Below are 27,679 nucleotides of genomic sequence, written 5' to 3'. Positions count from 1 at the left end.
AGAGGGAGAAGCAGGTTCCCTGCTGAGCAGGGAGCCTGATGCAGGGCTCATGACCTGAGCCAAAGGCTGATGCTTAATGACTGAGCCACCCAGGCACCCCTATACTGTATTCTTTATAATAAACTAGGGAAAAGAAAATGTTATTAAGAAAATCACAAGGGAGGGTTGCCTGGTGGTTCAGTGGGTTAATAAGCCTTTATCTTTGGTTGGGTCGTGGTCTCAGGGTCCTGGGATCAAGCCCTGCGTCGGGCTCTCTGCTCAGGAGGGAGCTTCCCCTCCTCTCTCTGTCTGCCTCTCTGCCTGCTTGTGATCTTTCTCTCTGTAAAATAAATAAGTAAAATCTTAAGAAAGAAAGAAAATTATAAGGGAAAATACATATATAGTACTGTACTGTGTTTATAAAAAAATTTTTTTGTATAAATAGACATACACAGTTCAAACCCATGTAGTTCAGGGTCAACTGTAAATGGATACATTGAACTTGAGAATACTATATGTAGCTGTTTTGATTTACAGATCAGAGAGACTGTGACAAATGGATTGGAAAACATGGGAGGTAAGATGAATGTAGATTTATTTATTATATGCATGAACTTAGCACAAATACTCCCTTTTCCCCTTGAATTCTACTTCCCTGGTGTTTTTTTCTTTTTAAATCATTTCTTTCCTTCTTGTAAAACAATTCTGCAGGTTTACTTAAATATCTTAATCAAACTCCCATTAAAGTTCATCATAGTAGTATTTAAGAAGTATTATTTTCACATTTCAAATAATAAATGTTTCTTTGGTTTTGAAACAATTTATGAAAAAAATGTAACAATCATGAAAGTCATTTAGCTTCTAGGTAACTTTTTCAGGTTAAATGGTTTTATTTACATATTTATTAGAGAAACATCACGTTCGCCTCACATATTTATTAGAGAGAGAGAGAGAGAGAAGGCAAGCATGCAAGTCAGTGAGCTTGAGGGATGGGGAAGGAGCAGAAGAATAGGGAGAAGCAGGGTCCCTGCTCAGCAGGGAGCCCCAACCCTGGGCTATCCCAGGGTCCTGAGATCTTGACCTGAGCCCAAGGTAGACACTTAACCAACTGAGCCACCCAGGTGTCCCCAGGTTGAATAATTCTCAGGCATCGTGAGATTATATTAAACACATTTTCAATATTTAGGTTTCTTTCTTTTTTTTAAGATTTTATTTATTTATTTATTTGAAAATGAGAGTGAGCATGAGCTGTGGGGCGGGAGAGGGAGGAGAGACAGGAGAAGAGGCAGGGAGCAGGGAGCCTGCCCCTGGGCTCAGTCCCAGGACTCTGAGACCATGACCTGAGCCAAAGGCAGCTTAACCAACTGAGCCACCCAAGCACTGAGGATTTCTATTATCTTTAATAGTTTTTTTAAAAACAGATTTTATTTATTTATGAGAGAGAGAGAGAGCACAAGTAGGCAGAGCATCAGGCAGAGGGAGAGAAAGCAGGCTCTCTACTTAGCAGGGAGACTGATGTGGGGCTTGATCCCAGAACCCTGGGATCATGACCCGAGCTGAAGGCAGCTGCTTAACCTACTGAGCCACTAGGCACCCTTTTTTTTTTTTTTTTAAAGATTTTATTTATTTATTTGACAGAGATCAGAGGCAGGCAGAGAAAGAGAGGGGGAAGCAGGCTCCCTGCTAAGCAGAGAGCCCGATTCGGGGCTCCATCCCAGGACTCCGGGATCATGACCTGAGCTGAAGGCAGAGGCTTTAACCCACCGAGCCACCCACGTACCCCAGCGCACAATTTTTTAATAGTTTTCGAAAAATTGTTTTCACTGACATTTTATCCTCATACTTACTTATTCTAGTCTTCAGACTTTAAACAGTGAATATTGAGGTAGATATGAACATTTCCAGTTTGGGTAAAAAGCACATCTTTAAGATACAAATTGTGTTAGTTTATCTTGTAACTTTGTCAGTGTTTCACTTGAGGCTTCTTTTCATGACAGTTTCCTTCTAAATATTAAAAGCATTGCAGAAATTATTCAAATTAAATGTATGTATTTGTACTGATAAACATGTATGATAGTGATATTTATGTTTTCATATAATCTAGGTTTTTTTTTTTTTCTTTCTAGCTGCGTTCCAGTCCATGATGACAGGAGGTAACATCGGAAAGCAGATAGTTTGCATTTCAGAAGAAGCCTCTGTGTAATCTGTATAAGCATCTTCATCAAGGAAATACACAGATTTCTTTCCGTTTTGCACACAGATTTTTTTAACTTTTTTTTTTTTTTAAGATTTTATTTATTTACTTGACAGAGATCACAAGTAGGCAGAGAGGCAGGCAGAGAGAGAGAGAGGAGGAAGCAGGCTCCCCGCCGAGCAGAGAGCCCAACGTGGGGCTCGATCCCAGGACCCTGGGATCATGACCTGAGCCGAAGGCAGAGGCTTTAACCCACTGAGCCACCCAGGCACCCCTTACACAAAGATTTTTAAGATACATTTAATAAAATTTTTAGAATACAGATAGCTTTTTATTTAAATTGATTATTGGTACTATCATCTAGTTGCATAACATAAACTTTTCCTGTATCTTCAATATCATGTATGTTCTCTATGTCCAGCACGATTATTTACAGTAATAGATTGAAGTCAACATGACCTATTTTTCTTTCTTTTACTAAAACTGAGACTATATTTGATATTTGATCAGATATTCTGAAACCATTGGAGATTTGATACAACTGCTTAATGGATCATACTTTATAAATCAATTTTTACAGTTAATAATTTTTATTTAAAATAGAATGCTTGAGAAGATGCATAGTAAATATATGTTGACCTGAAAATGCTTTACATAATTCTTGAACTGTAACTTGGTGTTAAGAATAGAATTGGGATGGCTTTTCTATATTGTAGTTCCATGGAAAAGGGATTTAATGGCAGAGCGTATGTTGGGTAATTCAGAGCTTGTGGAGCAGTTTTTAGGATAGGAGAGCAGAGGCTTTGTGTTGGGAAGTAACAGGTCAGTCAGGTTGATAAAGAGACTAGTTTATCACAGAGGATTATCTGTGTTTTGCTAAATAATTTACTGTATAACCTAAAAACTCAAATACACATTGATAAAACTGTGTTTTAGGGTAGCAGTTACGTACTGTCAAATAGTGTAAAGATTTTGAGGGCAAATAGGTACAAATATCACTTGAAGTTTTAGGTGATTAGAAAGATTTGGCAACAAAGGCAGCTTTAGAAAATGACAGGACTGACTGAGCAAATTAACAAATGGCTGTAAACATGAATGTTCAATATCTAATGTACCTCTAAATAAGAGGGCTTGCTTCATGATTATAATCAACCCTTTACAACAATAAAATTGAGGATATTTTTCAAGTGTTGTGCTGGTTTCTGGTCACCTTTTTCACCCTGCTATATACTTTTGTCTGCAACATTTGTAGGAAGTAGATTCAAACTGTTAGTAATCAGTCACTCCAGTTGACCTATGTCCTCTTTTTTTTTTTTATAAAGATTTTACTTATTTATTTGAAAGAGAGTGAGAACTAGAGAGAGAGAGAGAGGACACAGAGGGAGAGGGAGACAGAAAAGCAGAGTCCCCGCTGAGCAGGGAGGCAAGGCTGGACTCCATTCCAGGACTCTGGGATCCTGACCTGTGCCAAAGGCAGACTCTTAACTGACTGAGCCACCCAGGCGCCAGTCAGTGTCCTCTTCTTCTTTTATAAACCTTTCCTGGACCTTTTCATCTCCAGAGAGCACTTCTGTCTGTGGTCTGTATGTTGGTAACTCCCAAATTTGCATCTCTATTTCTGACCTCTTACTTGAGCTTAGGTCCTCCCAAGTAAAATATCCTGTTGGCATCTGGGATGAACTGTTTCATCTGAAGAGGAATTACCTTCCTCTTACATATATATTTTTTAAATTTATTTATTTTACAGAGAGAGAGAGATCACAAGTAGGCAGAGAGGCAGGCAGAGAGAGAAGGGGAAGCAGGCTCCCTGCTGAGCAGAGAGTCTGATGTGGGGCTTGATCCCAGGACCCTGAGATCACTACCCGAGCCGAAGGCAGTGGCTTAACCCACTGAGCCACCCAGGCACCCCCTCTTACATATTTCTACTTTGTTTTTAACTCACCATTGTTTGCGCACCCAAACTAATCCTCACTCATTCAGGTGCCTGTCATCAAGGCCTGTGTTTAATCTTGAAAATGCCTTTCTTAGAGAACTCAGAGCTTTAATTCCCACTGCCACTGTCTTAGTTGAGTTCCTCATCCTGTGGCACACAGCAAGTATTTAAAAATTAGTAATTTCAAAAAGGCTCAACCGCATAAAGCTCTAACATGTGGTGGCATCCAGCCTGGAACTCAGGAGTTCTAGTCCCCAGTGTGGGTATTCGAGAGCTCTTTCAGTCCTAATACAGGGAATCCAGACTCTAGGGAGTTCATTTTACAAGAAAAGTTGTACACCTGAGTTTCAATTCTTACCCCGTGCCGATTGCGGCGCAGAACTAGATTCTGCAAGTTCCTTTCTCAGTGAAGCTTTGAGGTCCTCTTCAGTGAGAACGTCGATAAATGTTTCAGTAGTTCTCTCTTTCTCCATGGCCCCCATTGTAACTAGTGCTCATCTCAGCTGACAGGAAAAACTACCCCATCTGCTGCTGCAAGGAAGCCGTGACGTCACGGCTGGAACGAACTGACCCGGCTTTTCGGGTTTCGCAGACGGCGGGGCCCCAAGTGATGGAATGAACAGGAGACGGTAGACCACAGCTTCGGGGGTGCAGGGCCCAACCTCGCCCGGCCCCCGCCGGCACTGCCCTCTACGCCTGGGGCGGAAACCTCCCGCGGGCGGGGCAGCCGAGTCCAGCCTGCGGCGAGCGAGTGGGCGTGAGCGTTGGGGGCCGGCCAAACTTCCTGTCCCGCGCTGCCGCTGCTTCCGGCGGGAGCCGGAAGACGCTGTGTGTGGACGGAATTCGGGACCGCCTGACGGCTAGCCGGCTGCCCGGGACGGGAAGGTGAGCTCGGGCTGGGCCAGGCCACACCCGCGCAGCTCGGTGGTCCCCGAGAGGGAGGGAGCCGGTGCGGGCTTCTCGGCGGCTCGGGCCGAGTTCGCCTCCGGAGAGGACAGGGAAACCGCCCCCACCCCGACACCCCCTCTCAGATCTGGCGGGCCCGGGAGCGGCCGGTCTGAAGCCCTAGGGCTTCGGCCCTAACCCTCGCGGCCTTGGGGCCGATGTTTCTGTTCTTTGCTTGGTTTTGGGGGCCGGGGCTTAGGAACAAGACGGTCTGAGAAAGCTGGAGTCGGCAGCACGTCCCTAAGGGCGGGGGCTGCTGGACTGCACCCGCACCCTGGCCTTGCCCCAGGCTTTGGGGCCTTACACTAAGGCTGTTGCAGAGGGAGAAAGAGGATGCCAAGAGGACTGTGCCCTGGCGATCTCAGCCCAGAGCTGCCGTCTTCTTTCGTACGTCCACTTACTTCTTGGGGAGGCTTCCGGCTCTGAGGGGCTTGGCTGCTGGCTTCTCCTTAGCCTGACATTGCAGGTCGGGGCTGTGGGGGCTGTATTTACAGCCTGTGCGCATTCGGTGGTTGATTTTATCCTTTGAAGTTTCTTCAGAGAAAAGAATGCAATTAGTTTATTAAAGTTTATCCCACTTGCTCGTGAGGCCCTGAAATGCACCATTTGGAAGTTAAATATTACTAACCTGGGACTTAAGAATTTGTACTTTTTCACTTTGGCACATGGATCAACGTAACATGTTTGTAAGGAAAGTAAAAGAAACATTTTGGAATAGAGTACGTGGCATTTTGTTGTTGTTAGGGAGTGGAAATTCCACATTGTGTTATTTTCGTGTGGACGGAGTAGAGTCAACTGAGCAGAAGATTTAGGTTCTAATTTTTAAAAAGTCTGCATTTAAGTAAATGTCTGATTTTTGACGAGTTACTTAATCTCTGTTGCTTTTTTTCCTCCTGTGTGGGTGAAGAAGCTTACCTATTTATTCAGCAGATAAATCCTGAAAGCTTAGTTTGTTCAAAGCATCATACTAGGTTAATGAGAGTTAGAATGAATAAATCAGCAACCTTAGCCAGTGAAAAAAATATGCAAGTAGACAACTACCAGCCAAGGCAGGATGGGATAATTGCCAAGGAGAGGTGAAACAGTGTGTTGGGAGCACCAAGGAAAAGACAGATTTATTTTGCTTGGAGGGAAGGGACAAGTATCTTAGTGGAGGATAGCATTTGAATTGGATTTTAAAAAAAAAAAGATTTTATTTATTTATTTGACAGAGATCACAAGTAGGCAGAGAGGCAGGCAGAGAGAGAGGAAGGGAAGCAGGCCCCTTGCTGAGCAGAGAGCCTGATGTGGGACTCGATCCCAGGACCCTGAGATCATGACCTGAGCCGAAGGCAGAGGCTTTAACCCACTGAGCCACCCAGGCGCCCCTTGAATTGGATTTTAAAGGCTGGAAAGGATTTCAGAAAATCACAACTGGATTGGGAGTGTTTATTACTGGTCGAAGAACTATTCTAAGCAAAGACTTGAGCACTGAAATAGGCTGATGTGTTCATTCCAAAAGCCAGCCCATGTGGGCTGGTGTAAAGGGTTAATGGAAGAATATGGACAGCACCGTAACTAGAACAGTATTTGAGGATGTATTGTAGAATATTTGAAATGCCATGCTTAGGAATTTGACTAGTGTTCTGAGGCGCTGAATTTTGAGTGAGTGGAGAAACACAAGCATTTCTGTGTTTTGGAAAGATAACTCAAGTGGCTGCATAAAAAGGTGGATTGAAAAGGGGAGTTTTTAGGGCATGGGGACCGGTTAAAAGCCTTTTTTTTGTACTTTATTTGTTTATTTATTTGACAGAGATCGCAAGTTTGCAGGGAGGCAGGCTTTGAGGGGGGAGCGGGGGGAAGCAGGCTCCCCGCCAAGCAGAGAGCCTGACATGGGGCTCGAGCCCAGGACCCTGGGATCATGACCTGAGCTGAAGGCAGAGGCCTTAATCCACTGAGCCACCTGGGCACCTCTAGAAGCCCATTTTAATTGTGTAGTTGAAAGACAATGAGATCTAAACAGGATATTACAGGAGGAATAAATTTGGGGGAATCAGAACTCCTGGGATTATTTAAATATAGAGAATGAGAGACATCATTAAAGACCTAGAATTTGCAGTTGAGTGGGTAGAAGATTGGGCAATAATTGAAATGGATAATACAGGAAGAAGAACAGGTTTGGTGGTGGAGATGATAATCTGGATTATGGACATTGTTAGGTTTGAGATGGATATCCGTGAGGAGATACTCAGCAAGCGGTCAGAAATAAAAATTTGGAGTTCAGAAGAGAGGTCAGGAGTAGAGACAAAAATTTTGGTATTATTTGCACGTCATTCATTCACTGTACAGATGTTTCTTCAGTGCCTACTAGGTGCTTGCAGGAAGTTTGTATGGAATTCCTTAAATCTCATAGTAAAGCCAACCTTAAGAGTGTCACAGTATTAGAAATGACTATGGAGACCTAAATTCCTTATGAATTACATATAATATTTTGCCAGGCACTATGATAGGTGGTGGAAGATAAAGTTGTGAAGAAGACAAATTAGTTCCTGCCTTTGTTTATGGAGCTTACAACATACAGGGTAGCCAGACAAAGAATGAATACTGTATAAAACCAAAGGAATTAGAAATAGCAAGACGCCTGGGTGGCTTAGTCGGTTAAGTGTCTGCCTTCAGCTCAAGTCATGATCCCCGAGACCTGAGTCCCATTTTGGGCTTCTTGCTCAACTGGGAGCCTGCTTCTCCCCCTGCTTGTGCTCTTTCTCTTTCTGACAAATAAATTTTTAAAATCTTAAAAAAAAAAAAGAGGAATTAGAAACAGCAGAAAGTTAGAAACAGCAGAAATAGAGAAAAAAGTTGGAAGTTTGGGAAATCTTCTTTGGATAAGGTGATCAGACGAAGCCTTTCTAAATGAGTTGATAGTTAAACAGAATCCAGAAGAATGAAAAAAGAGCTAATCAAGTAGAGAGAGGTGAAAGTGTTTTAAGGTAGAGGAAATGACATGTACACATCCCTAACACCAGAAAGAGCTTAATTTGTTCAGGGAACTAAGATGGCTGAAGCTTGGTGAGCTCCTAGGGAGACTGACTCTGGAGGCTGGTTGGAGATGCAGGAATGGATCACATAGTTCTTAGAAGCCAGGATAAAGAGTTTGGATTTTGTCTAGGTGCCTTGGGAAGCCATGTAGAGTTTCAGGCAGGTGAGTGATATAATAGGACTTGCATTTTAAGGTGATATTTACTCCTGTCAAGAGAATGGAATGAAGGGAGGCAAGAATAGAAGCAGGGAGACCAGTGAGATAGCACTACCAGTGGTTTAGGACAGGTACTGATAGGGCCTGTGACAGGGTGGTGACAGTAGAGATAGAAGTAGCTGGGTTTGCTGTCTCCATAGGACTTGCAGCTGGACTGGATATTGGGAGCAAAGGAAACAAAGTAGTAAAAACGACTTCTAAGTGGGGTGAATGGTGGTCCCATCTTTTGTTTTTTTAAAGATTTTATTTATTTATTTGATAGATGGGAGATCATAAGTAGTCAGAGAGGCAGGCGGGGGAGGGGGGCTGGGGGAAGCAGGCTCCCCGCTGAGCAGAGAGCCTGATGCGGAGCTCGATCCCAGGACCCTGAGATCATGACCTGAGCCTAAGGCAGAGGCTTTAACCCACTGAGCCACCCAGGTGCCCCATGGTGGTCCCATCTTGAGTAGAGGGGTGTAGTGAGTGGGGCTGGCAGGGCGTGATGGGAAACATGCTTGGGAGAGAATTCATTTTGGACATGTTAAAATTTGAGATGTCAAGTTTTGTTAAGTAGAGATGTCAAGTAAGCAATTGCATATATGTCTGCAGTCAGAGGAGCTACCTGGGCTGCAGATAAAAATTTTGGTGATGAACACGAGGTATTGTGTGGAAGCGTTGAATAAGTACTATGTGCCTCAAACTAATATTGCACTGTATGTTAACTAATTGGAATTTAAATAAAAACTTAAAATTGGAGACTGGATCAACTAAAGCCGTAAGTTTGCACTAGGAAGAGAGTGTAGCAAGAAAAGAGAGCCTGAATACTATCCTGAGGAATAGTAATATTGAGAGGCTGAGCGCAGGAAGAGTACAGCAGCTAACAAAGAACTGGAGGTGTGGCAATGAGGGAAGAGTAAAATGAGGAACATGTATCTTGGAAGCAGAGGGTGTAAGTGAAGTGTTGGAGGAAGGAGGCAGTGCCTCTAAGGGATAATGTCAGTTCCGGCTCTGGTTGCAAGTGACCAGTTTGCTTCAGAAGAGGAGTGTGTAACAAGGATGTGGGCAGCTGTTGAGATCAAAGGAAACGATGAAGACCCTGGCTTCATCAAGGTCAGGAACGTGAGCAGCCCCAGGGGAGGCTGCAAGCAGCATTACTGGCATGAAAGGGCCACTGCAGCCGTTTTCAGCCCTTTGTTACTTCTTTTAGAATTCACATTCTGAGGGAAAGTGTCTGATTTGTTCAATATAGGTCAAGTGTCCAGCAGTTGGCCATTGACGAAAAGAACACCTTCATCTACAGTCTCACTGAAGGAGGTATCCAGTGGGGGAGGGGACAGACCCCCCAGACAGGACGTCAGTCTGTCACCCGAGCAGGAGACATGAATGTGGGATAATTGAACACAGTAGTTGTTCATTGCAAAGGTCAAGTAAGATGAGGGCTGCAAAGTGTCCCTTGGATTTAGTAACATGAAGATCTTCGGTGACCTTTACAAGAGACGTTTTAGTGAAGTGATGGGTTGGATAGTGATTAGAGCTTTGAAAGTAGAGACAAATGCAGAGAAATGCGGAGGTGACGGAATAAAAATGGGGGCTGTAGGCATGAAACACCTAAGCAGATCTGAGAAGGAAGAGGGAAGGCCCAGGGTGAATCCTATAGTTTCTAAAATTCATTCTGCTTTCACAGTTCTCCAGTTCTCCTCCATTCCAAATTTCTTTCACTAGTATCTGTTAACTGGTTTGTTAGAATTTAATCAGCTTCCGTAGTATGCTAGATATGGATATAAAAAGTTACTTTTTTAAAGAGATTATTCCTTTAATTGTCAGAAAGTGTGCATGCATACAAGTAGGAGTGGCAGGGAGAGGCAGGAGCAGGCTCTCCACCAAGCAGGGAGCCTGATGCAGGGCTCAGTCCCAGGTCCCTGGGATCATGACCTAAGTCCAAGGCAGATGCTTAACCCTATTTGTCCCTAGTTACTTTTTCTTTTCCTAGGACTTTTTTTTTTTTAAGATTTTATTTACTTACTTCTCAGAGAGAAAGAGAGAGAGAGAGTACAAGCAGGGGGATCAGCAGGCAGAGGAAGAAGCAGCCTCCCCATTCAGATGCTTAACTGACTGAGGCACCCAGACATCGCAGGACTACTTTTTTTTTTTTTAAGATTTTATTTATTTATTTGACAGAGATCACAAGAAGGCTGAGAGGCAGGCAGAGAGAGAGAGGAGGAAGCAGGCTCCCTGCTGAGCAGAGAGCCTGAGGCTGGGCTCGATCCCAGGACCCTGGGATCATGACCTGAGCCGAAGGCAGAGGCTTTAACCCACTGAGCCACCCAGGTGCCCCGCAGGACTACTATTTTATACCAAAATTTAAACTATTCTTTTCTTTTTTTAAGATTTTATTTTTATTTTTTATTTATTTATTTGACGACAGAGATCGCAAGTAGGCAGAGAGGCAGGCAGAGAGGCAGGCAGAGAGAGAGGAGGAAGCAAGCTCCCTGCAGAGCAGAGAGCCCGATGTGGGGCTCGATTCCAGCACCCTGGGATCATGACCTGAGCCGAAGGCAGAGGCTTTAACCCACTGAGCCATCCAGGTGCCCCTAAACTATTCTTTTTTTAATTTTCATTTTTGATCATGGTAATTCTCTACCATTGGTAGAATTTTTGTTTTAGTTTTTTCATCTTTAGTGAAGCATTGTTTGGGTCTGTATTTGTAATCAGCCGCAGGTAGATATGCAGGGAACTGAGAAGTGGATTGGTTACTGACCGGGGGGGGACCGCAGTGTTTCTCAATTTCTTCCCTCTTTTTTTCTCACCCACTCTTCTTTCTGAAACTGGGTCAAGGTCAAGGCATTTTCTGCCTCTCTAAAATAAGAGCAGTGTTGATATTCTAGGCTTTGTTTTCCTAGGGTGGAATCACATTGCTTTTTAGAAATTGACACAATGATCTTCTGTTTCTTCCTTGAGGCAGAGCAGTAAATGCCCCTGGTCATTTTTCCCTTTCGAATATACCCCTTTCTGTCTGGCAGTCAGGACGGAGGCAAAGTACACCTGTACCAGCTCTGTTCTCCTCTTGCTTGTTTAGTTTATTTGCCTTCATTGTCCTGCCCAGTATTTCTCCTTGTAGCTTGCATTAGTTTTAGGCCATCTCTACCCTCCTAACATGGTGTTACCGCTAATTCCTGTCTTGTGTGAGGATTCAGGTAATTTCAGATTTCCCAAGACTCTGATCAATGATAATTGTTGATTGTAATATATATTTATGGTAGGTTTATATCAATGGCTTTATGTTTTATGTCTGAGTATCTGTGTAACATATACATTTGAGACTTTTGAAGATACTTTATACTGTTTTTCAATCTTTGGGATATAATCTGTTAAGTAGCTTTTGAGATGAGTTTAGTAAGTTTTATTTTTAAAAAATTCAGAGTGCACGAGATTAGTATAGACTAATTTTGTTTCATGAAAATGTGTTATTTGTATGTGTCTCAGTGAGTATTTCATTCTCTGGGGTATGATGGCAAATGTATCTTACTGTGATTTGCAGTCAAAAATGTTTGAAAACCACTGCTTTATAGGAAATTTGGACTCAGTAGTAAGAAAATAAAAATTTTTTAAAAATTTCTTTTTTTTTTTTTTAAAGATTTTATTTTAAGTAATCTCTACACCCAACATGAGGCTCAGACTCCTGACCCCAAGATCAAGTGTCACACACTCTACCAACTGAGCCAGCCAGGCACATTTTTATTTTATTTTATTTATTTGAGAGAGAGACAGTGAGAGAGTATGAGCGAGGAGAAGGTCAGAGAGAGAAGCAGACCCCCCATGGAGCTGGGAGCCCGATGTGGAACTCGATCCCGGGACTCCAGGATCATGACCTGAGCTGAAAGCAGTCCCTTAACCAACTGAGCCACCCAGGCGCCCACATTTCTTAATCTTTTAGAATATACAAAGCATTTGAAACATTTACTTGTTTCTTTTTTAAAAAGATATTTATTTATTTGAGCTAGAGAGCAGGAGTTGGGGGAAAGGGCAGAGGGAGAAGCATACTCCCCACTGAGCAGGGAGCCCAGTGAAACTTGATCCCAGGACCCTGGGATCATGACCTGAGCTGAAGGCAGATGCTTAATCAACTGAGCCACCTAGGCACCCTATTTACTTGTTTCTTAACCACTTATGGAGAGCTTTGTTTCTGAAGAATTTTTTAATTATTTCTTTTGACTGAATCATAAATAATCCTAGGGTAGATTTTGTATCTGTATTTCAGATGAATTTCCTAGGGTCCAGAAGATGAGTAGCCTGCCTAGGTCTCAACCAAAATGTCAGAGGCATAATTTAGACTTCTATTTTAGAGACCTTGGTTTTTTTTTTTTTTTTTTTTTTTTTTTAATATAGCTCAGCTTCCTTAATTTACTTGTTCAGCTACTTAATGTTAATACATAATTTGCTGATGATATTGAGTGTACTGTAGAAGAAGAATGCAGTTAATCAACTTCAATTCTCAGGATTTGTTTATTCGGCTAAAAACAGAAAGAGAATTGTTCTCAGGATGGTCTAGATCATACAGATTGCTGTTGTCTTAAATCTGCTTTGCGGGGCACCTGGGTGGCTCAGTGGGTTAAGCCGCTGCCTTCAGCTCAGGTCATGATCCCAGGGTCCTGGGATTGAGCCCCACATCGCATCGGGCTCTCTGCTCAGCGGGGAGCCTGCTTCCTCCTTTCTCTCTGCGGGCCTCTCTGTCTACTTGTGGTCTCTGTCTGCCAAATAAATAAGTAAAATCTTAAAAAAAAAAATTCTGCTTTGCTTGTTACGAGTTTTTTGTTACCAATTTATAGAACTTTTCAGGGCTTTCTGTGTTCTTTGCTTTGGTTCATTGCAAAGATTTGTGTTGCCCGCATTCTTTTTAACCTTTAGATTGACTAAGGGATAACATATTAACATTTTCTTCTATTAGTAGCTATTAACGTAATAGCATTGTCAGGGTCAGTGGATTTCTAAAAAATAGAATTTCTGCTAGACCAAGGTTGTTTTCTGTAAGCAGTCTAATATGCTTTTGGTGGCCATAGGGAACCACGTACACAGTAAAAATTCTGTTGTTGCCAAGAGTAGAGGGAGAAAAGGGTCTGACTAGAACTACTTATTTCATATTTATTAATAATATCTTTTAGACCAATTGCTGGGTGTCTGAGATCATTTTGTTTTGTTGTGAGCGCTTTATCCGGAGACATGATGCCTTATTTATGATTTGTAGAAAGTATGATTTGTTGGGTGTACCCTTGGTTGCTGACTGTTAAATGTCATTATCTTTTTTATTATTTATGGGGCTAAATTAGTAATTTTTCTAATTTGAAAGCAAATAAGGATATAAGTTTTGCCTACCAGGTAAAGATACAAAAAAAAAACAACTATTAGTGTTCACATTAAAGAACTTGGGGTGACCATTTAGTATTACATTTCTAGTCTCTTATCTTAATAGCATAAGAAAGCCTGGGAAGAATATCCTTGAGATCCATAATTATTTAAAAATAGCTTCCTTTTGAGTAAGAGCAGAGCCTTTCACTCCACTGTCATTCAAATTGCATTTAAAGGAAGAACATTGCACTGAACACTATATTGGTCCCCATACTGGCAATTTTTTATTTTAATTACTCTAAATATACTTTGACATAAAGCTAGGTAGTAATTCTTATCCTTCCTGTGCTGAAGCCCCCAGTAGCTCTTAATCAACTACAAAATCAAAACAAATTTACAAATAATTCAGTAATAACAACGGTAGGGTCAGAGGATTTTTAAAAAATTGACATATGTTGAACCAAGATTGTTTTCTTTAAGCAGTCTAATATATACTTCTTTTTAATCCATGAATAACTGACATACAATGTTAAATTAGTTTCAGGTGTACAACGTAATGATTTGACAATTTGGTACATTACCACAGTTTGAGACACTACTTAGTGCCCACCAAGATAAGGGTAGTTACCATCTGCCACCATACAAATTTATTACAATATTAGCAGTCTGATGTTTTGATGGCTCTAGGGAACCATGTAGGTAGTAGAATTTAGGTTATCAGGATTATATCAGTTGTTGCCATGGATTTATATCTTTATGAATAAGTATACAGTTGTAAACCACACCCTAAAACAAAATTCAAAATAACATTCATATTATGTGGTAGAGATGTCGTTCTACTGAAATGCAGTACTTAATGTTGAACTTAATAGTAGAAAGATTTAGCCTTGGGTTCAATAATATATTTCCTGTTTCTACATTTTAACTTTAGTAATACTTTTGCAGAGAATATAATACAAGGTATATGTTTAAAGTGTCAAGACTTTGTAGCAGTATGTGATAGTGGGATCTCATATGTAACCAAAACTGACTAAGGTCCTTGAATGCCAATTTTAATGAGGTTTTGTTAGAGAACAGCAGAGTTAGAGTTGCCTTGTTCAAATGAAGATGAGATTTGTGTTGCGAATGAGAACACACAGAATAGGAGAAAGTTTGTGCAAGTTGTATAATCTGATAAGGGGCTTGTATCTAGAATATAAAAAGAACTCTTACAAATCAGTAATAAAAAGACAACTCAGTTTAAAAAGTGGGCCAGTGATCTGAATAAGTATTTCTTCTGAAAAGATGTATAAATGGTCTATAAGCACATCATTAGTCACCAGGTAATGCAAGTCAGAACCACAATGAGTTACCATTCACACCTGCTGGGAGGGCTGTAATAATGTGTTGATGAGGATGGAGAGAAATCCACTGCTCGTGGGATTATGAAATGGTGCAGACACTTTGGAAAATAACCTGGTAATTCTTCAAGAGGTTAAACATAGACTTACCATATGACCTAGCAATTCCACATCTAGGTGTATATCCAAAAGAGTAAGAACATACGTCTACTCAAAAACTTGTACATGAGTGTTCATAGCAGCATTATTCATAATAGCCAAATTGTAGAAATAATCCAGTGTCCATTAAGTGATATGTGGATAAATAAAATGTATATCCATACAATAGAATATTGCTGGCAATAAAAAGAAATTATGTACTGATTCATGCTACAAGAGGGATGAACCTTGGGAGCATCATGCTAAGCGATACCAGCCACCCACAAAAGATCACATGTATAATTCCATTTATGTGAACTGTTTAGAATAGGCAGTTCCATAGAGACAGGAATTAGTGGTTGCCTAGGCCTGGTTGGGGAGGGTTTGGGAGGAAATGGAGAGTGCTTGCTGATAGATACAGGGTTTCTTTTTTGGAGTGATGAAATTGTTGTAAAATTGATTGTGGTTGTACAACTGTGAATATATTAAAAATAATTTAACTGTACTCTTTAAATGAGTAAATTGTATGGCATATGAATTATATCTCAGTGAAGCTGTTACTTAAAAATTTGCATTGCGGTTTTTGAAACCTGTGAAATGATAATGGGAATTGAGAATAGAAACAAATTTAATTGCATATTTGCCATCACACTTCCAACTAATATACATGGTGAGTTGCTGTGTTAAAGATGAGGTTTACACAGCTTGATAAGGTACTGAGTGCCCCAGTGTCTTGAGGTCGGCCTGCCTATGCTTCTCTGTCCTACTAGTCTCTCTTTAGTTCATATAGTACACATACAAACCTGCTGGGCAGCAGATCTGGGCAGAACTCAGTTATAATATGGATACTTATTTGTTCATATAGTGCACATACAAACCTGCTGGGCAGCAGATTTGGGCAGAGCTCAGTTATAATATGGATACCCATTTGTTTCAGAAAATGCTCATGTTAACTTTTTGAAAAATTATCGCTGAAATGACACTAAAATAAAAAGATACCATAGAGGGGTGCCTGGGTGGCTCAGAGGGTTAAAGCCTCTGTCTTCGGCTCAGGTCATGATCCCAGGGTTCTGGGATCGAGCCCCGCATCGGGCTCTCTCCTTGGTGGGGAGCCTGCTTCCTCCTCTCTCTCTCTGCCTGCCTCTCTGCCTACTTGTGATCTCTCTCTGTTGAATAAATAAATAAAATCTTTAAAAAAAAAAAAAAGATACCATAGATAACCATGGACCCTTGAGAAGTGGTGATCTAGAGGTGGCAGCTTTCTTCTTTAAGTTGTTATTACAGCTTTGCAAAAGTATCTAAGAACCAGTATATGATTTTTCCCTTGTTCGGTGCACATATTCATAATATTCATAAACTTCATTTTTTTTTAATTAGGTGAGGATAATGGAAACGCAGCCAGCGTCATTGATTTCTAAGAAGCCTAACAAATATAAAGGGCAGCAAATTGTTGTCTAGAGATTTTGTTTGTCTTAGAGATTTTGCAATCTTGGAAACTCAACAGTTTGAGGAACCTTAAGAAAAACCTGAACAAATATTTGGTTATTTCTTGGCTTCTTGAGATGAACTGGAATTGGGGAGAAGTAATTCTTTTTTTTTTTTTTTTTTGACAGAGAGACCACAAGTAGGCAGAGAGGCAGGCAGAGAGAGGAAGCAGGCTCCCTGCCCAGCAGAGAGTCCAATGTGAGACTCGATCCCAGGATCCTGAGACCACGACCTGAGCCAAAGGCAGAGGCTTTAACCCACTGAGCCACCCAGGCGCCCAGGAGTAGTAATTCTTAAACCCTGGTGTTTCAAGGTCAGATGTAGATAGATGTAAGTAGGTAGATGTAATCGCTATTTATGCCAGCTGCTCTGTGGGTGGGAGTCCAGATTCTGCAGCTTAATAACTTGAGCACTGAGCCTTGGTTCCTTCCTCTGTGAAAAAGAGGGTTGAATAAACAGCATTGAACTAGTATGTGTAGGATTGGAATAAGAAAAACATAAGAGAAAGGAAAAGTCAGAGATTTATGATACTTGATTTTATGTGGGAAACAAAGGACACTTTCATTAATGTCTTGTGAACTGGTTTTTTTTTTTTTAAGTGATGAAAATGAGGATTTCTGGAAACCAGCAAGGGGGAGAGGAAGGAACCAAGCAGAACAATAAACATTTATTCAGGAACTTCTTAAATACCTTTTTGTAGAGTAAACCTACCTTATTCTAACTTTCCAGTCAACTTTGGTATTAATTGAAAACTCCCATCCTGGGTGCATTTTACACTGCACAATTATTTTGTGTATGGTAGTGGTCCCAATTTTAGCAACATTTGTACAAAAGACAGTGAACTCTTTTGTCAAAAGTCTGAAAAAAATAAAGTGATAAGAAGGTAAGAATTTTAATTATGGGGTGAAAATAGCGACATCAGGGTCCCAAGGGTCCTACTTTTGGGAAACATGTTCAGATTTTGACTCTGTAACCACTTTTAGAAAGATGAGGAACTTGAGAAAAGAAAAATAAGTCATACCAGCCTGCCACCTAATATAGCTGCTATCATAGTTGTATTAATTTCCTTTTATTTTTTCCTGTTCATATCTTAACTAGTTTTAATAATGGCAAGTATATAATTTTGTATTTTGTTTTTGTAGTTTAACATGTCATTAGCACTTTTTGCTGTTGTGTTATTTTTATAACCATATTTTTAAGTGACAGTGCTATAATCTAATTAACCATTCCCTAAGTGTTGGGTATATATATGTATTTATATCTTGCTTGCAGTTGTTTATTATTATAGATGCTAACATGAAATTCTTTAGGCATATACTTTTTCTATTTTTAAGACCTTTTCTTAAAATAGGTTAGTAGAAGTAGAAATTCCACAAAGTACAACTTGTTTTCTTTTTCAAAGTACAACTTTTAATGGGTTTTGACATCTGTTGGGCTTGTTCTATTTTAAAACAAGTGTTTTGGGTTGAATTCTTTATTTGCTTGCTTGTTGTGATTTTCAGATATGTAGACTTACCTTTGTTTATTTAGCTACATTTTTCTACTCCTCTAATTCTCTCTCTCTCTCTCATCCTTCTTTAGGCTGAATTGACTACCCACCCAGCACAGCATCTTACAGGAAAAGCATAGCATTTCCTAGAGGAATATGAGCATAACAGGAAGGTGTCTTTGACTGAGTTAAATTTTTAACCTGTCCCCTGAACAGCTACAGGATTTGGAAGCTGAATCAATGTTATCAGATGAGTTAGAATCCAAACCAGAGGTGAGCCCAGGCAGTGCTATCTATCTATCTGTCTATCTGTTTGTATTTTTTGTGGGCTATCTTCCAAGGTTTGTCCTTAAGTCAGGAAGTCAGTAAACTTCTGTAATGAGCCAGATAGTAAATATTTTCGGTTTTGTGGGCCATATGGTTTTGGTTGTTAACTACTAGTTTATTATTTTTTTTCTAACAATAAGTACTTTCTCAAAGATTTAAAAACTCCTTTTACCTGTCGCTTTTTTTGTTTCTTTAAGTAAGTATAAGTTATTATACATCTAGGTAATTATGTAATGACAGAAATTTTATATAACATGTGGATGTATATGTACATATATGAATATTTACTACCACAACCATTTTTCAATTAATTTTATATATATCTGAAAGTGTTTTCTTTATAAATGTAATTAGAGGATTTAAACATTATTTATTATTTATTTTATTTTATTTTTTTAAGTGGGCTCCGTGCTAGGTGTGGAGCCCATCACAGGGCTTGAACTCATGACCCTGAGATCAAGACCTGAGCTGAGATCAAAAGTTGGACACTTAACTGGCTGAGCCACCTGGGCACCCCTAAACATTTTTTGATTTTTTTTTTTTCATTTCTCTTGCTTTAATTTTAGTATATCTGTGTCACATAGTGGAAAGGTCAGTGAATTTGGAATCAGATGATATAAGTTGGAAGACTTACTCCCCCTACTAGTTATGTGACCTTAGATAAGTCGTTGGATGTCTTCAACTTGATTCCTTTATTTATTTATTTATTTATTTATGATTTTTTTAATCTTTAAAATACATGTTCAATCTTAACTGGGTTATGATGAGGATTAAATGAGTCAATATAATATAGCTTTTCTTTAGAACAGAGCACTTTATAAAAATAACTTTAAGTGTTATTTTGTAGTTAATGTAGTTTTTCTCTGAATGTGCTCGAAACTAGTAAGCAATAAAGATTTAATTAAGCTGTGAACTTGTAAATTCAGAGGTTTAGATTCATTCATAACAACTTGTATTTTCAATATTGTCTCTTCCTCCTCCACTTCCCAGCTCCTGGTACAGTTTGTTCAGAATACGTCCATCCCATTGGGACAGGGGCTAGTAGAATCAGAAGCTAAAGACATTACTTGCTTGTCCCTCCTTCCAGTGACTGAGGCCCCAGAATGCAGTCGGCTAATGTTACCAGGTAAAAATGAAGAGTACAAGAAATAAGATAAGCAATTTTTAAGAGCTTAGCCTGCTCTATCATACCGGTGGGATGGGATAAATGACTTTATAACTGACTGGTAGAAACTGTAAAAACTAGGAATTATGGAGAATAAGCAACCATGGGAGTTATTTAATTACCAATTACTTAATTGGTAATTTAAGCCACAGTAATGGATAGGATCATTCATAGAATGTGAGAGTGAGAGGAAAGGATCAATGTGGAGCTCCCTATTCAGGGTAGAGGGTAAAGCAGGAGAGCCTATGAAGGAGGGAAAAAGAAAGGTTAGAGTAGTGAGAGAAATATTCCTACAGAATGCGGGCATAGAACTCAGGAGAATAGTCAGTGTGTCAGATGCTTCTAAGAGGCCCGTGGGATAGGGACTGTCCCAATGAGATAGGGCCAACAAAGCCATTGTTGACATTGGCAGGGCCTGTTCCATGGAAAAGGAATGGAAAACCCGGGTGTAGAGGGTTGAGGCGTCAGTGCAAGGTAAGGATAGTGGAGGAAGGAACTACACTTTCTCAAGGCTCTCCTGCTATAGGAAGGAAAAAGAGAAGGATATAAGGTAGATGGCAGAATTCTTTTTTTAAGATCTGAAATATTTGAGGATGGTTTTATGCTAAGAGGAAAGAGCCAATTAGAGAAGCTGTAAACAGAAAGAGAGGCTAATTAGTGGGGAGGCTCCAGGAGAGGTAGGAGGAACTAGAATGCTGATCATGAGTTGTGAGGTTAACTTTGGATGGGGAGAAGGAGATCCTATCCCTGGACTGTTACCAAGGAGAACATTATTTTTGGGTGCAGTGAATTCTTTATTTTCTGGAAATTGGAATGTTTAAATTTGGAATATTGATATTAAATCGGGGGAGGGGGGCGCCTGGGTGGCTCAGTGGGTTAAGCCGCTGCCTTCGGCTCAGGTCATGATCTCAGGGTCCTGGGATCGAGTCCCGCATCGGGCTCTCTGCTCAGCAGGGAGCCTGCTTCCCTCTCTCTCTCTCTGCCTGCCTCTCCGTCTACTTGTGATTTCTCTCTGTCAAATAAATAAATAAAATCTTTAAAAAAAAAATAAAATAAAATAAATAAATCGAGGGAGGGTCACCACCTATTGGTGACTGGTGACAGCTTATAATAAAGTCTTCTGGGTACTGTCCTCTATTGGAGGTGATTTTGAAGTGACTTAAAATGTTTTTCAATGTTTAAAGATTCAAGAAGGCAGATACATGCAACCAGCCAGTGTTGACTTAAGGCTTCCCTGTCTAGTTCCTAGCTTTCACATATCTTCTGTCATTCAACTCCTGTTTTTCTACTGGTATGTTGGAGTTTTTCCAGATCCTTATGGATTTTCAGTATGTGTACGTTTCCATGTGTTAATAAATTTTGACCTTCATTGGGTTTAAATTTTTCTCTCCCGATTTTAATTGGTTGAATAAATATTTTAACAATATTGAAGTAAAAAGGACAAAATCATTAATCTTCTTTTCTACATTAACTTCAGTTGTAATTTTTTAAAAGATTATTTATTTACTTATTTGACAGACAGCTAGAGAGGGAACACAAGTGGGGGTGGGGGGAGTAGGAGAGGAAGAAGCAGGCCTCCTGCTGAGCAGGGAGCCCCATGCAGGGCTCAATCCCAGAGTCCTGAGATCATGACCAGCAGCCACCCAATGACTGAGCTACCCAGGTGCCCCTTTAGTTTTAATTTTAATTAAAAATATTTTATTTTAAGGGTGCGTGGGTGGCTTAGAGGGTTAAGCCTCTGTCTTCGCCTCAGGTCATGATCTCAGGGTCCTGAGATTGAGCCCTCGTTGGGCTCTCTGTTCAGCAGGGCGCCGCCCCCCCCAGTGTTCCCCCTCTTGCCTCTCTGCCTACTTGTGATCTCTGTCAAATAAATAAATAAAATCTTCTAAAAATATGTTTTATTTTATTTTAAAAGTTTTTATTTATGTATTTATTCATTTAAGTAATCTCTACACCCATGTTGGGCTCACACTCACAACCCCAAGATCAAGAGTCTTGTGCTCTGACTGAGCCAGCCAAGTACCCTGATTAAAAATATTTTATTTTAGGGGCACCTGGGTGGCTCAGTGGGTTAAGGCCTCTGCCTTCGGCTCAGGTCATGATCCCAGGGTCCTGGGATCGAGCCCCACGTTGGGCTCTCTGCTCAGCAGGAGCCTGCTTGTCCTCTCTCTCTGCCTGCCTCTCTGCCTGCTTGTGATCTCTGTCAAATAAATAAATAAAATCTTTGAAAAAAATATTTTATTTTATCTTATTTTATTTCTTTTAAAGATTTTATTTATTTATTTGAGAGAGAGAGCGTGAGCACGAGCGGGGTAAACAGCAAAGGGACAAGAAGACTCCGCGTTGAGCAGGGAGCCTGATGTGGGCTTGATCCTGGGACTTTTGGACTGTGGCCAAAGGCAGACGCCCAACTGACTTGGCCACCCAAGCATCCCTGAAAATATTCTACATATCCAGTTATCAATAATAATAAATGAAATTATTTTACCAATAATAATAAATAAAATCCATATCCCAGCTCATGAAACATAATATTACAAACACAAATGTATCTGCACATCTTTCTAACTTTATTCCTCTCCATCTTAAATATGTGTGTAGCATTCCATGCATGGCAGATATGTTTCCTTTTTAGTTGGTATTTGTGATAGATAGAGAAAAGTATAAGATCCTGTGCTTATACATTTCAAAGAGTGTTTATAAAGGAGATACCCATCACCCCATCAAGAATTAGAACCTTGGGGCGCCTGGGTGGCTCAGTGGGTTAAGCCGCTGCCTTCAGCTCAGGTCATGATCTCAGGGTCATGGGATGGAGTCCCGCATCGGGCTCTCTGCTCAGCAGGGGGCCTGCTTCCCTTCCCCTCTCTTTGCCTGCCTCTCTGCCTACTATGATCTCTCTCTCTCTGTCAAATGCATGAATAAAATCTTTAAAAAAAAAAAAAAAAGAAGTAGAGCCTTGCCAGCAGCTAAGCCCACATGGGTTCCCTCCTTGATAAAGACAACCTCTGTTCTTCACAGGTCACCACTACCTTCAATTCTCTGACCAATATTTGTTCCCTAAGTTTCATCACAGAGATCTAAGCAATACATTTTAAACTTAGGTGTTTTTAGACCTTGGAATCATATGAATGTATGTTGCTGTACCTTTCTTCTGTTACTGTATAGTTTGTAAGATTCATCCTTGTGTGTGTGGCTGTGCTTTGTTCGGTTTCATTGCTGTGTAATGTTCTGTTACATGTCTGTAACCACAGCTTCTTTGTCTGTGACACTGTTGATGAATATATAGTTATATTCATCATAGTAAAAACTATGATTTTTTTTACTATGATAAACAGTACTGCTATGAACGTCTTTAAAAATTTTCTTTGTGTATGATAATATAAACATAACTAAGGATTTGCCATTTAAACCAGTTAGCCATTTTAATGAATGTACTCTTTAACCAGTTCTGTGACATTATGTACATTCATATTGTACTATTGCATTAGACTTTGAAATGGCAGTACTATCCCTAGGCATCTACTTGCATTCCTATAATCTTATCTGTCGTCTTACTTAAAAAAAAGGAAAACAAAATTATCTGCCTTTTATAAAGATGACTGAAACCCCTGCAAACATTGGATATGTTAGCTCTGCAGTTCAAGTCCTCATTTTACTGCAACCAGAATCTTTGGAAATTCATTCCTCCAGGGGCACCTGAGTGGCTCAGTGGGTTAAGGCCTCTGCCTTCGGCTCAGGTCATGATCTCGGGGTCCTGGGATCGAGTCCCACATCAGGCTCTCTACTCAGTGGGGAGCCTGCTTCATCCTCTCTCTCTGCCTGCCTCTCTGTCTACTTGTGATCTTTGTCTGTCAAATAAATAAATAAAATCTTAAAAAAAAATTTATTCCTCCCTTTAGAATAAAGTTCTAGAGAGCAAGTCTTCCAAATTATTTCTTTACATATCAGTGTAAACTCATAAATATAATGAAACATTTATGATTCTATAAAATTTCAGTGATTTCTCAGGTTGTGGTTTTTTTGCCCCCAGTGACTCAATAGAACTGTCACATACATGCTATAAAAATTAAAGGGAGGGAATCTTTTCCCAAGACAAATAATTAAAAATTTAGAATCCTATTCTTGAGTTAGTATTTGTTGTATAAATACATTTTTCGAGGGAAAAGTACTGATTTCTGGCCTTGAAAGGACAAAGGCCAATAATGTCCAAATGTGGATGGTTGGTTGGTTGTTACTGCCAAGTGTCAAATGAATCTGTCCCTCATATTTTGGCTGACTCCCTTTAAAACTTAAAGTTATCACTCTGTTTTCTTCTGAGGGAAATTTTGTATTTGTAAAATAAAAATGCTGCTGCTCCTATAAGGGCTCTTTTAAGGGTGCTGTGTATCAGAATAGTGAGCTCTGTGGATATGGGTGCTACATAATGCCGTGATATTTTTCCCTTTGTCAGATGATACTCCAAGTCATACAAACTCCTCCAAGGAGGTCCCCTCCTCAGCTGTGTTGAGAAGCCTTCAGGTGAATGTGGGCCCAGACGGAGAGGAGACAAGGGCTCAGACTGTACAGAAGTCCCCGGAGTTTTTGTCCACTCCAGAGTCTCCTAGCTTGTTGCAAGATCTACAGCCGAGTGATAGCACTTCTTTTATTCTTCTTAACCTAACAAGAGCAGGTACTCTCTATCCTTTTCTGAACTCTGCTCATGCTTGAGGACAAAAACTGGGGGTGGGGCATATCTAACTCAGTCATACTTAAGATGGAAAGAAGCCTTATTATTTTATAATTTTAGAGAATTGGTATAGTCTGGTTGTAAGTTGAATGTATAGAGGGAGAAGGCAGACTTTAGGATGACTCAGAAGTTTCTTGTTTGGGAAATTAGGTTGTGCCATTCAGCAAGATAGTGAGCCCAAGAACAGGGTTGGGGGAGGATGATTAGTTCCAGTTTCTGCTTGTTGATGTATTTCAGAGGGACATTCATGAGGAGGTGTCCTTTAGACAGTTAGAAACAGAGTTCTAGAAATGTCTTGTGGGAAATAAGTTGTTTTGGTGCTTATCAGCATTCAGGAAATGTATGAAACAGTGAGCATGGATTCTTTGATTCAGAAGCATAAACAGAAAAGAAGGCAAATCTGGGACCCTGGAAAAAACATTTAAGAGAGTAGCAGAAGAGTGTGGAGGAGCTGCTAGAGAGGGATAAGGAAAACAGAAGGAGAGTGAAAGGGGAGAAGCCAAGAGAGGGAAAATGTCTAAAAGAAGAAAAAGGTCGTAAGTCATGCCACATACCCCAGGAGAGGCTAGTGAGGGGAGGACTGGGAAGTTTATGTCTGGTGACCTGAGCAAGAGCAGTTGTTGCTGAGGTGGTAGAGGTCAAGGCCAGGGTTCTAACTGTGACAGATGATAAAGTGGATACAAAAGTTGGGAGTTACACTTGGCAGGAAACTTGACCGTGAGTGAATAGCTAGAGAAGTACTTGGGATTTTCTCTTCTTTTTAAAAATGAAGATGGGCAAGACATTTAAAGGCTCTGAGGGCAGGTGGTGAGGTGGCCAGTAGAGAGGAATGGCTTGCAGATGGCGGAGAGAAGATGACTGGTAGGGTCAGGATCCTAGCTTGCTTGCCCTGGGGGGACAGCTTTGCCTCTGAAACCAGAGGAGGTAAGAAAGATAAGCCTGTCTGGGAGTGGAAAGTGAGAACCTCAAGTAGTAGGAGAACAGAAGCTTGAGGTGAGAGGTGAAAATCTACAGGAGCGGATTCAGCTATTCCAGATACGAAGTATCTGAGCCAGGGCCAGTAAAAGGGTAACTTGGTGGGTAACTTTCACATATCCCCTTGTTTCTTCCAGGTCTGGGCTCTTCAGCTGAGCACTTAGTATTTGTACAAGATGAGGCAGAGGATTCAGGGAATGATTTCCTCTCCGGTGAGAGCACGGACAGTAGCATTCCATGGTTCCTCCGGGTTCAGGAGTTGGCTCATGATAGTTTGATTGCTGCTACTCGCGCACAGCTGGCAAAGAATGCAAAAACCAGCAGCAATGGTGAGACCCCTGTGATGTTTTTCATTTCCAGTATTCTGCATGGAGATTTTGGTAATGCAATGACTGTAATCAAAGTTATTTTATTGGTGAGAGCAACAGCTAGAAATGTGTACATTGTCTTATTTTCTATAAAGTAACTTCGCTCTGACAGATTCACATGCAAAATCAACACCACCAGCATTCCCAGTTGTCAGCTTTGAGTTATGTACAGATCCCCTTTAAAGGGAAAACATTTTCACGGATCAAGATGTTACCTTGAGTTGTTTTTATTGTACTGTTCCCTATACTTAGAGCTTTTATACCATTATAAAATCAAAACAATATTACCAATTAATAGAAATAAAACTACAAAACCAGTGAAAATAAAGTTAATATTTTATTTTGGCAGACGGTGTTTTGTCGAAACTGAATTGCTACTCATAGCAATTTAGCAATTTCAGTAGCTACAACTGCTTTTTTTTGGGGGGGGGACCCTTTCATCATATGATCTTAAATATCCAAACAGTCTGTAGTGCTATTTCTTTTGAGTTCAGCATGCCTGTACTAACTCTGTCTTGCTTTTCTCTGTCCAGTAGTTTTCAGGTGTAGTCCTTGGGTCATCAGCATCATCTGGGAACTTAGAAATACAGATTCTCAGGCCTCATCCTACTGAGTCAGAAACATGCGCTCTTTTAGTAAGCCCTCTCAGTGGTTCCAATACATGTTAAAGCTTTAGGACCACAACTCTATTTAAACCACCCCTAAACCATTGCACAACCTTTGCTTATGTACCATGCCATAATACTTTTTGTTTTAGAGCTGCTTCTATATTTTCTCTTTAATCTGTGACAGTTAAGGTACTACAACAAATTATTAAGGTAAGATACACATTATCATGATCACAAACCAAGCTTAAAGTACTGAAATTTCATGTTGGTCCATGACTGTTTGCAGCACTTGCAGATGATCTAGAATGTGCTTACGACTATTCTGTGACTATGGTACAAGTGAAAATAAAAAATTAGAAACTTTCTCAAGGATCCCTGAGAATATTTCAAAATATTCCAGTTTTAGAAACATTAACCTTAATCTTTTCTACATGGAGAACTCCAGACTTCTTTTTTTTAAAGTTTTTATTTAAATTGCAGTTAGTTAACATACAGCTGAATGTTAGTTTCGGGTATACAGTATAGTGGTTCAGCACCGGGTGCTCATCCCAGGTACACTCCTTAATCCTCATCACCTGTTGCACCCACCCCCCCATCCCTCCATTAGTGACCATCAGTTGTTTTATATTGGTAAGAGTCTCTATCTTGGTTTGCCTCTCCGTTTTTTCTCCCCTTTGCTCTTTTGTTTCTTAAATTCCACCTGTGAGTGAGATCATACGGTATTTGTCCTTCTCTAACTGACTTACTTCACTTAGCATAATAGTTTCTAGCTCATCTGTGTCACTGCAAAGAGAACTTCAGACTTTTCTTAGTTTCAGAATAGTTAGTTCTGCTTTGACAACCGTAGTGCTCCTTAGAATGGCCAGTTTTACCATTTTGGGGAGGCTGTAAAGTTCAGATTCTTCCTGAGATGCTTTTTCTAATCTCTGGATCCTGAAACCGTCTACATCTCCTCTTTGCATTAAGGAAGTAGCGCTGCATGTGCCAGGAAGAAGCTGTGCGGGGAGGGAACTTAGGGCTTGGTGTCTTGAGACCTGGGATCCTGGTGCTTTCATGAACCAGACCTCTGCCTAGGAGATTTAACCTTCTTAGCCGCAGTATTCTCGTGTTCAGAACACAAGAGATTGAGTAGTTTACCTGATGGGGTTGTTTTGGAGATTTAAATGAGAGTGTCTCTAGGAGAGCTTATAACCAGCAAAGCATTGTGTGGGTGTTTTTATTACTCTCAAAATATGTTACCTTACTACCTAACAACTACCTTGTATACTTGAATATAAAATGAGCCCAAATATATGAGAGTCTTCTATTTTGTCAATGAGATGATTCCATAAAACCTTTTCAGCGGGCTAACTTAGATATATAAACTGTTAGGCATCTAGATAAAAGTAAACACTGTAAGTTGTTTTTGAAAATTTTATTATTTTGATTCCACACACATTTTAAATCATGAAAT

General features: G+C 40.4%; 2 protein-coding genes and 1 long non-coding RNA gene across 16 annotated transcripts in view; 2 read left to right on the top strand and 1 right to left on the bottom strand.

Annotated features, from left to right (window-relative positions):
* PTGR2 (prostaglandin reductase 2) overlaps positions 1-2,313 on the top strand; it is a 28,376-nt gene extending 26,063 nt beyond the window's left edge. For all 7 annotated transcript variants that reach the window (XM_032344987.1, XM_032344992.1, XM_032344990.1 and 4 more), the window contains 2 exons: positions 517-556; positions 2,106-2,313. In XM_032344987.1, the coding sequence (XP_032200878.1) occupies positions 517-556; positions 2,106-2,182 (117 nt within the window). In that variant the 3' untranslated portion in view covers positions 2,183-2,313. The remainder of the gene's footprint in view (positions 1-516; positions 557-2,105) is intronic.
* LOC116591770 overlaps positions 1-4,562 on the bottom strand; it is a 31,646-nt gene extending 27,084 nt beyond the window's left edge. Inside the window, exon 1 of one of the 2 annotated variants that reach the window (XR_004286158.1) lies at positions 4,447-4,562. This is a non-coding gene — a long non-coding RNA (uncharacterized LOC116591770). The remainder of the gene's footprint in view (positions 1-4,446) is intronic. The other variant, XR_004286157.1, reaches the window with a different exon arrangement.
* Positions 4,563-4,875: 313 nt separating this feature from the next.
* The window catches only part of ZNF410 (zinc finger protein 410), a 41,395-nt gene continuing 18,591 nt past the window's right edge, over positions 4,876-27,679 (top strand). For 3 of the 7 annotated variants that reach the window (XR_004286156.1, XM_032344983.1, XM_032344979.1), the window contains exons 1-5: positions 4,876-4,991; positions 18,150-18,330; positions 19,375-19,510; positions 24,000-24,218; positions 25,388-25,579. Coding sequence is in view for 6 of the 7 variants with exons in the window: in XM_032344983.1 (XP_032200874.1) it covers positions 18,298-18,330; positions 19,375-19,510; positions 24,000-24,218; positions 25,388-25,579 (580 nt within the window). In the remaining variant the exon portion in view is untranslated. Of the gene's footprint in view, positions 4,992-16,460; positions 16,667-16,784; positions 16,899-18,149; positions 18,331-19,374; positions 19,511-23,999; positions 24,219-25,387; positions 25,580-27,679 lie in introns of those variants that run through there. The other 4 variants (XM_032344982.1, XM_032344980.1, XM_032344981.1 and 1 more) reach the window with 4 other exon arrangements.

The sequence above is a fragment of the Mustela erminea genome, chromosome 5 (genome assembly GCF_009829155.1).
Source record: "Mustela erminea isolate mMusErm1 chromosome 5, mMusErm1.Pri, whole genome shotgun sequence".
NCBI classification, from domain to species: Eukaryota; Metazoa; Chordata; class Mammalia; order Carnivora; family Mustelidae; genus Mustela; species Mustela erminea.
The sequence above is the reverse complement of the archived record's forward strand: the minus strand, read 5'-3'. Positions and strand labels throughout refer to the sequence as shown.